The sequence below is a fragment of the Platichthys flesus genome, chromosome 20 (assembly GCF_949316205.1).
Source record: "Platichthys flesus chromosome 20, fPlaFle2.1, whole genome shotgun sequence".
Taxonomy (NCBI): Eukaryota; Metazoa; Chordata; class Actinopteri; order Pleuronectiformes; family Pleuronectidae; genus Platichthys; species Platichthys flesus.
Window position 1 is genome coordinate 19,209,683 of NC_084964.1, and position 16,445 is coordinate 19,226,127.

The 16,445-nt window shown below is 43.8% G+C and overlaps 4 protein-coding genes across 4 annotated transcripts; 2 read left to right on the forward strand and 2 right to left on the reverse strand.

Moving 5' to 3' along the window:
• Window positions 1-54: 54 nt before the first annotated feature.
• mrpl10 (mitochondrial ribosomal protein L10) lies at window positions 55-2,848 on the reverse strand. The gene is made up of 5 exons (XM_062414331.1): window positions 2,687-2,848; window positions 2,323-2,492; window positions 1,729-1,893; window positions 1,503-1,647; window positions 55-1,424 (listed from the first exon to the last, which is right to left on the reverse strand). Exons 1-5 carry the CDS (start codon window positions 2,844-2,846, stop codon window positions 1,198-1,200), a joined length of 867 nt encoding a protein of 288 aa, XP_062270315.1. The 5' UTR covers window positions 2,847-2,848; the 3' UTR covers window positions 55-1,197.
• A 75-nt stretch (window positions 2,849-2,923) lies between these two features.
• pnpo (pyridoxamine 5'-phosphate oxidase) lies at window positions 2,924-5,428 on the forward strand. The gene is made up of 7 exons (XM_062414332.1): window positions 2,924-3,252; window positions 3,447-3,571; window positions 3,662-3,761; window positions 3,892-3,945; window positions 4,055-4,183; window positions 4,259-4,329; window positions 4,547-5,428. The coding sequence occupies exons 1-7, from the start codon at window positions 3,064-3,066 to the stop codon at window positions 4,710-4,712; spliced, it is 834 nt and encodes a 277-aa protein (XP_062270316.1). The 5' UTR covers window positions 2,924-3,063; the 3' UTR covers window positions 4,713-5,428.
• A 338-nt stretch (window positions 5,429-5,766) lies between these two features.
• prr15lb (proline rich 15 like b) lies at window positions 5,767-10,231 on the reverse strand. The gene is made up of 2 exons (XM_062378707.1): window positions 10,025-10,231; window positions 5,767-6,711 (listed from the first exon to the last, which is right to left on the reverse strand). Exon 2 carries the CDS (start codon window positions 6,682-6,684, stop codon window positions 6,349-6,351), a length of 336 nt encoding a protein of 111 aa, XP_062234691.1. The 5' UTR covers window positions 6,685-6,711; window positions 10,025-10,231; the 3' UTR covers window positions 5,767-6,348.
• A 1,002-nt stretch (window positions 10,232-11,233) lies between these two features.
• On the forward strand, window positions 11,234-15,463 carry cdk5rap3 (CDK5 regulatory subunit associated protein 3). The gene is made up of 14 exons (XM_062413790.1): window positions 11,234-11,393; window positions 11,656-11,701; window positions 12,193-12,324; window positions 12,488-12,588; window positions 12,765-12,813; window positions 12,990-13,168; window positions 13,278-13,414; window positions 13,588-13,732; window positions 13,978-14,085; window positions 14,291-14,372; window positions 14,451-14,539; window positions 14,631-14,836; window positions 14,933-15,104; window positions 15,326-15,463. The coding sequence occupies exons 1-14, from the start codon at window positions 11,388-11,390 to the stop codon at window positions 15,389-15,391; spliced, it is 1,518 nt and encodes a 505-aa protein (XP_062269774.1). The 5' UTR covers window positions 11,234-11,387; the 3' UTR covers window positions 15,392-15,463.
• Window positions 15,464-16,445: the final 982 nt, after the last annotated feature.

The following is a 16,445-nucleotide window of genomic DNA, read 5'->3' on the forward strand; positions in this document are numbered from 1 at the left end:
AGTTTGAGCTGCAGGTGGAAGTTTATATATGATTAAAATAGAGATTCTATCATATAGAATTATGATTTAGGTCTTTTATTTTTCATTTCCAATCATCCTTCAATGTAAAGAGTCTGTTAAAGCCCAGAAATACAGTCACAAGTGATGGGTACAAAAGAGGATGGTAGACATATAAATGAAGAACTCACTGTCTGGTGAAGTCATAAAAACACATTTAATAATTTCCTGTTTGGAGAAGAACTCGACAGTTATGACATGTTTATAAAGTCTGTCCTTGAGAAACATGTCATCAGTGTTTCTCTGAACCACAGCCACCATCTTACATTTCTGAAACAAACTCTACTAATACCTCTTAAAGGTATTTGATTCCATGGTTCTTCCATCTCTGCGTCTTTATCTGATAAACACCCACAGTAAAGCATCTTCAGACTTTTATTTTGATGGGTAAATACAGACTATGAGCATTTTTTACTTTGGTTTCTGAACCATATTGTGATTTGAACAGTTTTATAATTCACTCGTTTTGCAGACACGTGTGAAGTTGTTGAAAACTCCAGAGTACTGCCAGCCCCGCTCAGAAAGGTAGGACATAATAGACTAACTGACCCAGATTAACATGTAATCTGCAGATTAACCATCAGGATCCGTGACCACTGGTGTGTATTTCGCCTGGAGTGGTTCTCATGAAGCCACTTGATGCTAATGCTAGCTGGCACTGTTCTGTTATATTTTATGAACAAATCAAAAGGTAAGAACTCCGTCCTGACAATAAACTGATGAGAATATCTTTTGCAGACAAACCTGTAGAAGTGAAAATGAGACGAGTCTTAAATCCAAACAGTTTAGAGTCGGAGCAATAAATCGAGTTGACATCGTTTTTTTTTCGTGTGACAATATTTTAAATAAAGTAAGAGCTTGGGCAACTGGGATATTTTTTGCAGCATTGTCCATCCAAGAATTTCATGAAGAGGTTGAGATGCACAGAAACCAGTCCAGTCTTCAGAATCCTTCATCCACCAGTGTGAATTACCAGTGCTCCCATGGGCGGATACACACTCTGACATTTTATTTGATTCAGTGAAAATCTGCCTGGAAGTTTGTTGTTGAAGTCAAATAAATGTGAAGTGTGATTCCAGCTCTTCGCTCCCTCGTGGTTCCAAGCGTCTCCAAAGGAAAACAGTCTGAATAGATTCCTCTTCACGAGGCGGCTTCCTCGGCCGTGCCACTGTCCGGGCTCTGCTGCCGGACGTGCTGCTGCAGCAGGGCCGACAGGTGGGCCGGGTGCCGCTGCAGCAGGGAGGCCGTGAGGGAGGTCAGCATCGTCAGGCCGCTCACCAGCTGACCCTGGACCACAGCCACCGACGGCAGCTTGGAGTAGCTCACAATCCCGTCCACACTCAGCAGTGTGTCGTCTATGCAGGCTCCTGTTGAGACAGACGATTATGAGTATTATGAATTCAATGAAGCTCGTCCACACAAGCAGACACAGAAGACTAACTTACCCAGTAGGGTCATCTGGGGACTGGACCTCAGAGCCTTCAGCATCTCCTTCACCTTGGGCTCTTTACTAACAAATAGCACCGTCGGACCAATGAACAGAGGAGCCATGTTGCTGTAGACAGTGTCCATCAGGAACGACCGCGTCACCTGAAACAAACAGGAATGAAGGATCAAGACCAAGCTACAGAACTCTTACAGATTTAATACACATTATGATTTAATCTCTACCTGGTTTGGGAAGAACTTGACGATGATGCCATGTTTGAAAAGTCTGTTCTTGAGCAGCATCATGTCTTCAGCACTGCTGGCACTGTTCTGCACCACAGCCACCATCTTACAATCCTGGAACACCTTCTTCAGATCCCTCTTCAAAAGCAACGTCAGAGCGCTATCCTGACGAAAGGAAACATCACAACAGTTTGTGTAACGTTGTTGAGAAACATGTTGCTCCGATCTGACGCAGCCAGAGTTCTTAAGAAAGTATAAAACACATCACCACTGCACTGGCTCCATTTGTCCCTCAGAGTAGATTTCAAAATGTTACTGCTAGTTTTTAAAAACACTCTTAGCTGCATCTGTCCTTTTATAATAATTGAGCTTTTAATCCCGTACAAACCTGCTCAGATCTCAGATCAGCTGGAGCTCTGAGGCTCCACCACTATGAAACAAACTTCCACTGGGAGTGTATAACAAGGCGTTGACCCAGATGTCTCATGTCTTTGTGTCATATTTATGTTTGTATCATTCTGCAGCAGTTTGAACGCTTGTTTTTGAGAAGTGACCCATAACTTCAGTTTTCTTGTGACAATGGCAGCTTGTTACCTCCTGGACGCGCTTGGTGGCGGACGGGTAGGCGCCCGGAGGAATGACCCTCTCCGGAGGAACGTACTTGGTCACGGCCATGAGCTTCTGCCGGAGGATGTGAAAGGGTTTCCGGTGTCGAGTCACGGCCTTGGAGCCGTGTCGGACACTCTGGGTGAGCGGAAGCCATCCTGGAGGAAACAGAGACTCAGATAAACACCTGCACAGCTCACACCTCCGTTAGCCGCCGATGCTAACAGCGGCTAACTCTCCTGAAACACTGTGGTAAGAGAAGCTCAGATGATATTTAACACTTCAGGACAAAACATTGATCCACACAGAGTAAAACAACAAAGTTATAAAGTTATAAATCTCTCTATAATACCTTGTCTCTGTAGAAACTTAGAACACAAGGTCGCCGCCATCTTTAACCGGAAATGTGATTCAGGAAATGACGTCGCCACAAATGCTGCTTTCAGGGTCACTTCGGCAAATAGGAACTCTCTGTGGCTGACATTTCCTGATTTGCCCTTTCTGTAGCCCATAATAACATATAGGACATTGAACGCGGCACCGAGGAGTTGCTTTGTGATTAAATCATTTCAACACAAAACATTTGAACTCTTATGATTATTCATTAACTTTGATAAAAACTCGTCCAAACCAGTTCGATTATTCAACCATTTTTTTTTCACCGGTTACAAAACTCGCTTTACGTAAGCAAGCGTGCGGGACTCCGTCACGTCACGCGCGTTGGACAGTATGAGGCGCGTTCACAGTCCGACTTTATTCAGCTGGATCGGTTTATTCTGCAGGAACCGGCCGTGTCCAGTGCGCGTGGCCGCGGATCAACGAGGAGCTTGTGCACCGAGACTCTGCAGCAAAACATCCACGGACACGAGCATCATGGACCTGAGCGACATGAGGAAGAAATACAAAGGAGACGAGGAGGTGAGTGTGTGACTGTGTGTGTGTCTGTGTGTGCGTGTTTGTCTGTCTGTGTGTGTGTTACTATAACCCACTGATCAGTCTTCCCAGTTATGACCGATCATGTTATGAAACGTCATAATTTAAAGGGTCAGTGTGTAGAGCTTAGTGACATCTAGTGGTGAAGTGTCACTCTGCAGCCTTCTCTTTGATCTCAGTGTTTTGAGGAGAATCAGCTGGTGTCTCTGGACCCGATCAAGCAGTTTGGAAACTGGTTCGATGAAGCCACCAGCTGCCCGGAGATCGGAGAGGCCAACGCCATGTGCATCGCCACCGCCACCAAGTAAGACCCCCCCGCCTCCTCCTGACCTGACGAGTGCTGTTTGCTCTGATCGTGTCTCACTGTCTGTCTGTGTGATCTCTGCCTGATCAGGGACGGACGCCCGTCGGCTCGCATGGTCCTCCTCAAGGGCTACAACAACGACGGGTTCCGCTTCTTCACCAACTACGAGAGCAGGAAGGGGTCGGAGCTGGTGAGAAGACGCTGAGGTCAAAGGTCAAAGGATGAAACCCTGCGACGTGTCCTCGAGCTCAACACATTGATTTTTCAGAATTTGGTGTTTTGATCTTTTTAAAGCCAGCTGATCTGATCTCTGTCCACAGGAGAGTAATCCGCATGCCTGCCTGGTTTTCTACTGGGAACCTCTGAACAGACAGGTGCAGCAACTATCCCATCAGTTTCTGTCTTATTGAAGATGTGAATGTCTCGTTATTAAATGTATCTCCAGATCGCTCATATTCCATATTTCCTGATCTCCTCCTTCAGATCCGTATCGAGGGCACGGTGGAGCGGATCCCGTCCCAGAGCTCCAGCGACTACTTCCACTCCCGGCCCAAGAGCAGCCAGATCGGGGCGGTGGTGAGCCGACAGAGCACGGCTGTTCCCGACAGAGACGTAAGAACCGAAGCCGCGTTACGTTCGGTCGATGATTCGTGAATTTCTCAGTTTTCATCGTGAACTTTCTGTTAGTTTCTGAGGCAGAAAAACGCAGAACTGGAGGAGAAGTACAAGGACACGGAGGTGCCGATGCCTGATTACTGGTGAGCATCTGATCTCTGCATGAAATCAAACTACAGCTTATCAACATGATCAGAAAAGTGAAGAGGCTTTGGTGTCAGAACATCCAGGCTACTAGTTTCCCCCTGTTCCCAGTCTTTATGCTAAGCTAAGGGCCAGCTGCTAAATCTAAGCAAGTACGCAAATGAAGACCAAACTGTCTTGTCCCTGATCTTCTGCTGTGTCGTGCTTGGCCTCTAGGGGGGGCTACGTCGTCAAACCTCACTCCATGGAGTTCTGGCAGGGTCAGACCAACCGACTCCACGACCGCATCGTCTTCACCAAGCAGACGGGCGGCGAGTCCGAGCTGGGAGAGTTCCAACGCGCCGCGGCGGGGGACTGGGTGTATCAGCGTCTGTCTCCATGAGAAGCTCCTCCACAGACGGACACTCCATCTTTAACGTCTTCACCTCTCCTCTTAGAAACAGGAGCTTCTGCTGGAAACTACTTCAGTAGGTGCTGCTGTGTTTAGGATTTATCAACGAGCCGAACGTCGCTGTGTCTTCATAAAACTTAACAACTTTGACGTGAATGGAAAATGACAGAAAGTGACACAGGAGGTCAAAGTCCACTTGTGTTAAATAATGATCCACTGTGATGTTGTTATTCATCGTCGACCTTTAGGACCAGGAAACTGTCTTTATCTCTCTAGAGTCTTCAGCTCTGACTCTCACGTCTCCATCAAACTAAAGGCTGTTGTGTATCAGTAGATTATAGTGGTGTCCCTAATAAAGTGGCCACTGTGTGTCCTCAGTCATGTCCTGGCATGTTCAGCTGAGCACAGGCTTCACTCTGACGACCTGATATTAAGAATTAACTTGTTGTAATGAAGAACTGAACACTTTCATGTTTGACTGTAATTTGAACCAAGTTTTGCTTCAATTTTTAAGAATTTTAATATAATTTCGTGTGTTAAATTAAAGTTTAAAATAAGAATGATTTTTAAGCTTATGATGATTGATCCAACTGCCTCTAAAGAGCTGATGTCATGTGCCAATTACTGTGTGTGTTAGGTACCTGAGAGGAATTTCTTTAACTGGAATTAATTGTGAAATATTGTCAATAATAAAGTTTAATTTGTAACTCCGGACTAAGTGCACTTTGTAGCCACCAGATGTCGCCATTACACCACGTGCAAACATCACAGTTTCTCAAAAAGAAGAGAAATTCTCCCACGCTAACATCTGGGCAGAGTTTTATTTTTTGTGTATCTATTATAATCTGTTGTGTATCTGCAGCTCGTGAGAAGCGTCGAGTTCCAAACAACAGCCGCACGACTTGTGATATCAAATTTCCGTTTCTGCTTACGATCACCATGCCAGCGAATCACAGGTGAAATAACAACCTGTGTCACCTCAGTGTGTGACGACACCGGGCTGCACACGCAACTGTGTGTAACAGAACAGTGACACAAACACAACTTTCATATCAACGCATCCAGACACGTTTATTAAAAACAAAACACCTTATTGTCCTCTTGCAGATTCCAGAGAAGATCTTATAAACAGTTGTTGAAATCAAATCTCCAAAAATGTAATAAAAATTTCCAGTGCATCTGTCAAAACACAACACAGACACACACACACAAACATCGTCTCTGATTGAATATTGGACATTTAAAAAAAATTGAAATTACAATCCAAAACTACAAAGATAAAAACATGAATTACAACAATGTTTAATAATCGTGACGGCGCTCGGGCCGAGTTTCTCTTTCGTGACTCATTTGACTTCACTCCAAAGAAAAGTGCTTCCCCCCCCCCCCCCCCCCGCTCTGCTCTGTGAATGTTTAATGGCCGCCTGCTGATACCACTTGTTTGTTTAGGTGTGAGTCCATTGGTTACAGTATCGACCAGGGTGTGGTGCCTGGTAACCAGTGTTTGTCCACCTCGTGCACTGGGGAGCGACCTGGTTGTGTTTACATGTGGGAGCCTTCGTCCCGACGTGTCCCACGGACATGGGACACGTCGGGATCCAGTTTGGGCCTTTTGGTGGCGCTGCACTTATTTGTCGGTCTTCTTCTTGTGGTTCTCGTCGCTCAGGCTGTGCTCGGAGAACAGACTGGGGTTCTCGGCCAGCGTGGCGCGGACCTTCTTCTTCTCCTTGAAGCGGCCGGAGTGGGACACCTTGACGTGCCGGCCCTTGGTGGCAGATTTGTCCACGATCTTCTCCAGCCGGGCGCTGAACTGGCTGTCCAAGTGGTCGGCGGGGGGGCTGGCGCCCGAGTGCTCCTTGTTCCCGGTGTTGCTGCCGTACTCGGCCGGGATCTCGTACAGGACCTTGGATTCGGACTTCTTCTTGCGGGAGAAGGTCAACTTCCACCAGCTTGACTCGGCCATGGCACCAACGCAGACTGGAGGACGGGCCTGGTGTAGAGAACACAAGACTGTTAATGGTTCATATTTCAATGAACGTTGAAGATATGATCAATTCATGATCAACAGGTTCTTCCTCAGATTCCCAACTTTACTGTCTTTGAGACATGTTGAGACAATAAAGGTTATTGAGTCAAGTAGGACCAATGAGACGTCCTCTGTAGAGTCGGGGACTTTTAATAACCTGAGTAGTTTCTAGATTTGATGATTCATTCGTTATAAAACACAGACATGAAAACAAATAAAACCTACATTTAAAAATGTGTATCTGCTCAAAAGAAGCAAATGAAACACAGAGTACATCTCTGTTATAATCCAAGATCTCCACCTTACTGTGTAAAGTCCCTTGAGATAATATAACTTATGATTTGGAGCTATACAAAATGTAATTGACTTGTTTTTAACATGACATAATTCTGTCTGGTCCCAGATCAGCCTCTTTCCAAAAGCCTCCCGACCGAGTGCAGACCCTCAGAAAGCCCCTGGTCACCGGGAGGCTCCTCTCCTCCAGGAGGTGGCACCTCCTGGAGGAGGACACCCGACACTCTGCTCCTCTCAGCTGATGAATTAATGAGCATCTCATCAGTGTCCTCTGTCCCTCATGTGATCCGATACCAGGCCAGAGAAAAGAGAGACTGTCCCGAGGAGGCAAGCTGTCGTCTCCGTGCGGCTGCAGGAGCTCACATGCACCATTATCATAATAACTGATTTCATGATTCATCTGATTGACTGATGCTCATGGACCCAAGTTACAGAACCAGTAGTTCACCAGTCAGCTGATATAATCCAGTCACATGGTGAACATACCTGACTGGTATCACATCACAGTCAGGGCAGTAATAAAGTTTATGTTTTTATAAAGTACCTCACATAAATCCACCTGGCTGCATTTAAAGTAAACAGGGAATGTGTGTTTTAATAGTAATATAATAATAAACAGATGACTGATGATCCTGTGAGATGACAATTCAACAATCGGCAAATATTTATCATTAATCATTCGTTTCAGTTATTGTTTTCATCAAAAATGTCAAATGATTTCAAATATTTTGTTCTTTGAACTGTTTTCTAATCTTTTAAAGACCAAACTATCATTTAATCACCAGATCCATTGATAACAGAATTAAATATCAGTTCCTTGGAGTTGTAAAACAAACACACACGCACTATGAATACATTTATCACAACAATTCTGAGGTTTCTTCCTCTTCATGCATTTAATAACCTCGACTTTGTACTTTGTTATTTGGATTATAAAGCAGCTTTTACGAGTTTCAATGGAGCCGTGGCTGCAGCTTTATGAGCCTGACAGGAAACAATCAAGCACTCAAATCCTCCTTTGGCGTGGTCACTTTATCACGAAGCACCTACGCAAATAAAGAGTCCCGGCCCTTCGTCTAACTCTTATCGGCCACATGTGACGTTTAGGCCCCTGCACGGACCAGAGGAGCAAAGGTTCAAGACCGAAGACGCTTCAGGAAACACGTACGAAGAGTTTGAGTTAATTTTGATTGAATAATTGCTGAATTACTTCTGTCCATGAGATCCTGTGCTCATCCCTGTTGGTTCATCTATTAGCAAGATTACTCATAAACTACAGGACGGATCTCCGGATCTCAGGAACAGGATGGAACATCGGTGGAGAAGACCTCATGGACCTCTGGTGCTGATCCACACAGAGGTTGGATCATCTCCAACAGTGAGACCTTTTCACCTGGTTCCCAAAGAATCCTTCATGGATCTCGATGAGTTGGTGCAAATGGACCCAAATTAAAGTCTGGTTAAAATGTTTGAACGTGGTTTCTTGTGGTGGACGGCCGGTGGGGGTATGGTGGTTGTGTCCTGACACAGGAAACAGAATGAGATCTTCCATGAGTTCTCCAGCGGCTGCAGCCTCCGACTCACGGAGCTGTTTCTCAGCTGCTTTAACGATTTCTAGTTTCCAGCTCAACCTCTAAAGTTAATCGTCGTTGTTTCTGTCTGAATCCAGTTAAAGTGGATGTGTCTTTAAAAAAGCGCCGGCTGCTCCATAACAAACGTTGACACAGCATCTGCATGATGGTGTTGACTTTACCATCAAGGAGTTTCTTCAGGACAAAGTAGCCGAGAGCCCCGACGGCACTTTCACACGAGTTATGAAAGAGAACATGCATGGCGGCACAATATGAACACATATTTCTTTTGGTGTGTTTGACTTAGACGTGACCTTTGAGACAAAAAGCCGTGTTGACACAAAGGAGGCCCTCCGTCGATCTCTTTAATAAGTTACCATGTGTCCCGCTCATGTGAGGGCGAGCCGCTCGGCAAAGCCTCAGAGATCACAGCAGGAAGGGAACACCGTGTTTGGAAATCACTAACCAGCCGAGACGTCTTTTCAGAGGCACAATGTCCGAGCTGCAGAGACTCAAGGGCACCGGGGACCGGGCTCATAATTCAGCTGCAGCTTCATTCCACTCTCAGGTTTCATCCTTTGTGCCGGTTTCACCGATGACCCGTAACAGCAGAGTTGATGAGGAGCCTTTCTTCACCTGACGCTTGTAATAAAAATAATATGCATCGATATAAACGTGTGATTATTTATTTTCCAATCATCACAGTGAGTGTGAGGGTTTCTAGAGACCTTAGAGGGAGTTGAAGGTGAAGTTTGAAACTTCACGTGCACTTGAGACAAAGTCCAAATGTGTTAAGTATTAAAAAAGTTTCAATTTCCTCAATATAAAAATGTCATAACTCTCATTCCACTCAGCAGCTCAAACAAGATACAGACCAGCGATGACACCAGTTCATCATGTTGTCACAGGAGATTCTGTTTGTTCATATCCGTCAGTTTACTTGCTTTTCAGTTTTAAGACAGTTCTCCATCTTTAAAATGTAAAACAACCCATTGCAACATCGTAGAGCAGCTTCGATATCTTGTTTTGTTCGAGCAATCGTCCAGAAACCAGAGATTTTCAGTTCACAATCACATTTTCATAAAGAAATCGTCACATTTCAGAAGCTGAAGCCGTCGAATATTTGACATTTTGCTTAATAAAACTGAAATAAATGAACAGATTGTGAAAACAGTTTGTTGATCTGTGCAGAGACGATGACAGAAACGAGTCCTGGACTTTATCGGTCTTCACCTGTCACAGTCTGATAAGTTAGATTTGATCAAAACTGCATAAAAATGATAATAAACCAAACTAATGCTTTTAAAGGATATTTTCTGAGGTCGGAGTTCATTCTGTCAACTAACATGTGAAACTCTCACAGCATCAGACACATGAAACAACAGCTGAATGGATGAAGTGTGTTGTTTTACCTTGTTGACAGCGAGCCGGCTGGAGCAGGTTCTCTCAGATGTGAGACTGCAGCTCCATGTTTACCGTCTCTTTGTGCTCCTCTCTTTGTGTTTGGGATTTTATTGTGCTTCTCCTCAGGTGATCGTGCACAGGTGCAGCATCTCCTCTTCTGTGGCTCTCGCTCTCTGACCTCGTCCCTCTATGCTCCAGCACACACCCTCCTCAAACACACACACACACACACACACAGACACGCACCTAGAGCCCGCCCAGGGGAAAAGCTGCAGCCGTGACTCAGGTGAGACATTTCTTCAGACCACATGACAACAGGGTGAACCTGAGGAGAGCAGGTGGCCAAAGAAAAAATATGAAATCACTCAGAACCAGACGTCTCTAGTTCAAAGTCTTCAGTTGTTCTAATCTGGACAGAAAGAGACGACCATCACATAAATGATCCCTGGTGCTTTGCATGAGTTGTGCAAAATCACAGAGGCTGACTTTGCAAGTTTGGTTTCCATTCAAATGAGCCGAGACTCGACCACTTGAGAGGATCTGCTGCTGATCCGCCATGTGCACAGAAACATGTGACCTCTGTCCAGCCTGAAGTGCACGAGAGCGTCTGGGAGCAGGCCTCCTCCTGCAGGCCTCCTCCTGCAGGAGCCCGGGGGGGGGGGGGGGGGGGGGGGGTTCTCCTCACCGGGTCAGAATGCACTTTAAAGATGGAGGCTTCCACTGGGTTCGGTTTTAGTTCTAAATTGAAGTTCCTTTTTATTTGTTAGTTATTTGTTGGTTTGACACCAAATACTGGTAAAGAAGAACTCAGATCCCTTTTCAAAGTAAAGGTAACCCTAAACTAAACACTCAATTTAAAAGTCCTATGATTCAAAATGTTACCAAAATAAAGGCACTAGTATTTTCTTTTAAATTAACTTAAAGTAGCAAAAGTAAAAGTATTTCTTAGGCAGATATTACAGTAAACTGAGTAATTTGGGGAATATTATAATATTTCTTGCACAATTTTTTTAAGTTTATTCATTTATTCATAAATAAATGAATAAACTTAAACAGTAAATATTTAAACAATGAAGTCACCTTCCCTCGACGTCGCCCTCTGCTGACAAATCTTTAGAACTACACTGAGTCAAATTGACCAATTAGCTGCAGCCGTCAGCATGGTGTGCCACCATTGGTCAGTGACCGTCACCGGGTAACATCGCCTCCTCCTATTGGCTCTGCTTCCTGTAACGTGTCGTAAACAGTGAGCTCCTTGTTCCGGGTCGTCTCTTCTGGATTTAAAGCTTTTTTAACTGAACTCGTTTATTAAAATGAATAAATAGAAACATTACGATCTGCTACGTGTTGGGTTCAGAACGTGAGGAGAAAATGGAGGTGAGATAACAACATCTGTCTGAGTGTGACACACATGTTCGCTAACGTGAGCTGTGTCACACTGTTAAAGTTAAATTATAGTGAAATAAACACGTTTGCAAGGTTTCACTAATAGTTACATAGTTGTGTTGTGCTCCAGGTTGTGTTGTGTGTATTGTCAAGCTGCACTAGGACATAATGTCCGCTCCTGGTGCTTCGTAGGAAATGTGGAATATTCAGATTATGAAATGACCTTTTTTAATGTGTTTCCTTCCTGTAACAGAACATTCAAAGTATGCCCATCGACATCCAGAGCAGTAAACTTCTGGGTAAGTCCAGAGACACTGTGATAGAACAGGCTACTTTCTGTTCTGTGACATGTGTCAATGTCAAAAACACTAAATAAACATGATAAAAACAGTAGGAATATTAGAAAACAGATAGAAATATCAAGAACTCTATATTATAATAATAATACTTGGTACATCCTTCCTTTGCTCAGTTCCTTACCTCTTGAAAATGGTACAGGACATACAAGTGAGTGGTTATCTATAGTTATTTATTGTGTAAAAATCATCTGTTTCCATGAATCAGAAGGTTCACTGTCGTATCACGTACTCGATTTGTGTAAATATACTATATGAGTCAAATTGCATGTAATCGACTAAATACAGTGAACATCTGAAGTAATAAGATCAGATCATGGAGCTACTGATAGGGCACAGTTTATTTTATAAACTTAACCAAATCACTAGTTTAAATTTAAGATAAATAAAGTTATTTGTTCAGAAAAGGTTAATAACTGTGTTGTTGTGCACAGACTGGCTCCTGGACCGACGTCACTGTGACCTGAAATGGCAAAATGCTGTGAAAACAATCCGGGAGAAGATCAATGCTGCCATCCAGGACATGCCAGAGAACCAGGAGATCACGCAGCTTCTGTCCGGCTCCTGTACGTCCCTCAGCACCTCTGACTGTTTCCCTCATTGTTGTTACAGCTTTAGTCCTCATATGTATTAATACGTGTACTGTTTTCATCATGACGTTCCTGTTGTTCCCTTTCCACCTCTTCCTCTTTGTTAATAATTATAAACTTATAAACCTTTCATCGACAGACATTCACTACTTCCACTGCTTGAGAATCGTGGAGATCCTGAGGGGAACCGAGGCTTCGTCTAAGAACATCTTTGGCAGATATTCATCTCAGAGGATGAAGGTGAGACGAGTCCATCCAGCTTCTATCGTCTGTCTCACACTACGTCGGCCATTTCTGATTAATAACTCACACCCAGTTGTCTGGAAAGTTTCCTGTGACGTGTTCGTCTCTTAAAAACTACTAGAAACCTCAGGAAGTCTGGATTTAAATTGTGGTTTGTGTTTTTGTTGCATCAGGACTGGCAGGAGATTGTGTCTCTTTATGAAGCAGATAATGTCTATCTGGGTAAGTCTAATATCAAATAAAGGAAAAACCCTTAATCTTATATATTTACTTACACGTGGCAACATCTGCAGACACTATATTTAATAGGGGAGGAAGGTTATTTTAAGCTGAAGAAACAGAATAATTGCATCTTCATAGTTATTCATAAATGAATTATTTTGTTTGTGTTGGACCAGCGGAGGTCGCCAGTTTGCTGAGTCGCAACGTGAGCTACGAAGGCCCGGCTCTGAGGAAGCAGTTAGCCAAAGCCCAGCAGCTGCAGCAGGAGCTGAGCCGACGGGAAGTGGAGTGTCAGAGCTCAGCGGCAGACCTGAGGGAACGATACTATGCTGCGTGCAAACAGTACGGCATCACCGTAAGTTCAAACACACTCACTGGAGAAAATTTAGACACAAACACAGAGATTCTGCAATATTTAGAATAACACATTTCATTCGTCTGATGGTTTATTTTTCTTCTGTCAGGGAGAGAATGTGGCTCGTGAGCTTCAGGCTCTGGTCAAAGATCTACCGGCCGTTCTCGAGGAAGTCGGGAAGGATTCTGGGAAATTAGACGAGCAAATCCGACTTTACGCCAGTTTCACAAACTTCGTATGCGAATGGTGAGTGAATCGTGGAAATCTCATCACTTTGTCTGCTTCCTCTGTGAAACTCAGTCTTAAATATTATTTAATAACTTGTAATAAATACAAATTGATTTCTTAATATGAATCCTCAAATAAAACTCGTGGACAGTTTTATTTCTTTGATTTGAGCGCACGTGTGTTTCTCGTAGGTCTGATCCGGTCCTGCCCATGCTGACGTTTGCCCAGACGAGAGGAAACACAACGTTCTACGAGTGGAGAACAGGGAAAGTCCCGACAGTTGTTGAGAGGCCGGTTGCGGAGGCGGCTCCTTCTGGCTCAGCCACAGACGACATGGTTAGTTTCACCGACTCTATATCGAGTGTTAAACCGGATCATGTTACAGACACCTCCCATGTTGGATCCAAGGTTAACAAAATCCCCTGTGTTATATTTTACTTTCTTAATTGTTCTATACGCTTTTTATTATCCAGTTAAATGTTCTAGAGTTCTTACATTTGTAAAACAAAGCCTCAGGACTTGTGTCAGCTCAGTGATATTGACTCAGTTTTTTTTGTGTCGTGTTTTAAAACCTGCTTTAGATCGACTGGGGCGACTTTGGCACAGGAGCCGACTCTGCAGGGGTTAATTCTGGCATTGCTGTCGAGGAGGCTATAGACTGGGGTATTAGTGTGGAGCCAAACTCTGAGGTATGACACCAATGTATGTGAGAACACAAATATCCCTGTCAGCTGCTCGATAACTTCTCTCGAGTGAAATGTCACATTGAACACATGTGAGGGTGCAGCAGCAAAATGTCCAGAATGGGAAAGTCAAATATCTCAGGAGGAAAACGATGAGACGTACACGTTGTCTTCTGACAGCAGAACCTCAAATGTCCATCTCCCTCGACAGGACGCAGGTTCCGGCGGTATCGACTGGGGCGACAGTGAAGCAGCTCCGATAGAAATCGAGATCGTAGATGTGGGCACAGACTGTAAGTGTTTCTCTTTAGATCACCACTCTCAGCTGTGGAAACTTGTGTTTGCTTAAAGACGAGTGTGTGATCTCGTAGGTCCTGAGGGCGTGGCTCGGGGGGAGGATGCTTCCAGTCTGCTGGAGCACTCTCAGTCACGCAGCCAGTTCATTGATGAGCTCATGGAGGTAAACACACCAGTGGTTTTGTGTCTAAATGAGTAAATGTGGGTCTGTCAAATCCAAAAAGGAGTGACACTGGTTTCACATGTGGCCGCAGCTGGAAGTGTTCCTCACCCAGCGCATCAGTGAGATGGGAGAAGAGGGAGACGTGGTGTCCATGAGCCAGTTCCAGCTCGCTCCTTCCATCATCCAGAGCCAGACCCAGAAGCGCGTCCGGGAGATGCTGTCCCAGGTGCAGGACCTTCTCCACCGGCTCACCACCCTCCGGATGCAGCACCTGTTTATGATCCAGGCCTCGCCCCGGTACTGTGGAGGAAGATCCTTGTTGGACCTCTGCATTGTTCCACATCTGCTCTTTTCTAACTGGTCTCCTCTTAAACCTTGTGTGTTTGTGTGTAGGTATGTTGAGCGTGTGTCCGAGGTGCTGAGACAGAAGCTGAAGCAGGCAGATATCCTGGTGCTGAAAGGAGCCACGATGGTGGAGAAGAGGCAGGAGGCGCTGGAGGAGCAGTCCAGGCTGGAGCCGCGTGTGGACCTGCTGGCAGGGTGCACCAGAGACCTCCAGAAAATGGTGTCTGATTTCTGTTTCACTTTTATTTACGCTCACACAGTTGGTGATTTCCCAGCTGATGAGAAAGTTGTGCAACATCTCAGCACCGGTCATGAGATCATGTGTTATTCTAAAATATGCTGCTAATTAAGGAGTTACAGATAAATATAGATTTAATTAATTCAGTGGATGTTAAAACCTGAATATTATCTCTGACTGTCCACTGTGTTTTGTTCTTGCAGATTGAAGCCGACATTTCAAAGCGATACAACAACAGACCTGTGAACCTGATGGGCGTTAATATATAGTGACGACACACATTCACAGAAAATATTTTGTCATGATCTTGAAGGAGAAATAAAAGTGGTATTTAATTTACAGCACTTTGTCGTTTATTTACACATTTTGATGAACATTTTACAAAAGATTTAAAGCTTTTTAAAAGAACAGATTTGAAACATTCCTAAATCTCCAAAACAATTATTAATATTGATGATTTTTGGACAGTGGTCTCACTTTATTTACCAGTGTTCCTTAAATACCTGAACATGTGGTTTCTTGTCGCCCAGGTTTCAACTGTTGGAGTCTTGAAACTTGTTTAACTGTTAAAGTCACAAGCTTCACATGTGCAGATGATATTTGTTGTCAAAAGGAAATTGAAAGAGCTTCGTGACTAGGAAAAGAGACAACAGCAGCTGATGCCAGACGTTATGAGAGCTGTGATGAAAACCCCCCAAACTAACAGGGAGTGACATCACCACAAAACCCCAATCACATGTCATGTTCTCACTGGGAACTATGGGGTCTTGTTAAGAGCCTGGAGATGATACAATGATGATAATAATAATCACTAACAAAAATGAAAGATGTTTGATTCTGCAGGTCAATTATATCCCCAGTATCTGTTTAATATTTACCTGGAAAGACACACGTTTAAGTTTCAAGTACTTAACATGTTGTATGTTTAACACGTGTTTTAATATACGTGTATGTTCTGTCTACTTGTTTACATCGTGGAACATAGAGAAAATCAATCCTGTGTCCTGTACATGTGGCAGAACTGACAATAAAGTTGACTAAATATTATTTTAGTTAATGTGGTGAATTCATTGTTGAAAATGAAATGACATGTAATGTGTTGAATTTAAACAAGTTATTTATTTATTCTTAGTTTGACCCATTTATTACCTTATCTTACACATTAAAAATGACTTGACTATCACAGACATATGAACAGTAGTTTTTGCTCGTTGTGCGATATGAATTTACACATAACATAACAATGCTTAGTACTTTTAGGTGATTACACATTTAAATGCAGTTATGAACTTGTATTTTCACATTTTCATAACCTGGATTTAA

Bases quoted from the DNA above. Each gene is read 5' to 3' on its own strand.
- mrpl10 (XM_062414331.1), bottom strand. From the start codon at position 2,846: ATGGGCTACAGAAAGGGCAAATCAGGAAATGTCAGCCACAGAGAGTTC. The intron at 1,894-2,322 runs GTAACAAGCTGC...TCCTTTCGTCAG, and splicing joins CCACCAAGCGCGTCCAGGAG to GATAGCGCTCTGACGTTGCT. The intron at 1,648-1,728 runs GTAGAGATTAAA...TGTTTGTTTCAG, and splicing joins TCAAGTTCTTCCCAAACCAG to GTGACGCGGTCGTTCCTGAT.
- pnpo (XM_062414332.1), top strand. From the start codon at position 3,064: ATGAGGCGCGTTCACAGTCCGACTTTATTCAGCTGGATCGGTTTATTC. The intron at 3,762-3,891 runs GTGAGAAGACGC...CTCTGTCCACAG, and splicing joins GCAGGAAGGGGTCGGAGCTG to GAGAGTAATCCGCATGCCTG. The intron at 4,184-4,258 runs GTAAGAACCGAA...ACTTTCTGTTAG, and splicing joins CGGCTGTTCCCGACAGAGAC to TTTCTGAGGCAGAAAAACGC.
- prr15lb (XM_062378707.1), bottom strand. From the start codon at position 6,684: ATGGCCGAGTCAAGCTGGTGGAAGTTGACCTTCTCCCGCAAGAAGAAG.
- cdk5rap3 (XM_062413790.1), top strand. The intron at 13,733-13,977 runs GTTAGTTTCACC...AACCTGCTTTAG, and splicing joins GCTCAGCCACAGACGACATG to ATCGACTGGGGCGACTTTGG. The intron at 14,373-14,450 runs GTAAGTGTTTCT...GTGATCTCGTAG, and splicing joins CGTAGATGTGGGCACAGACT to GTCCTGAGGGCGTGGCTCGG.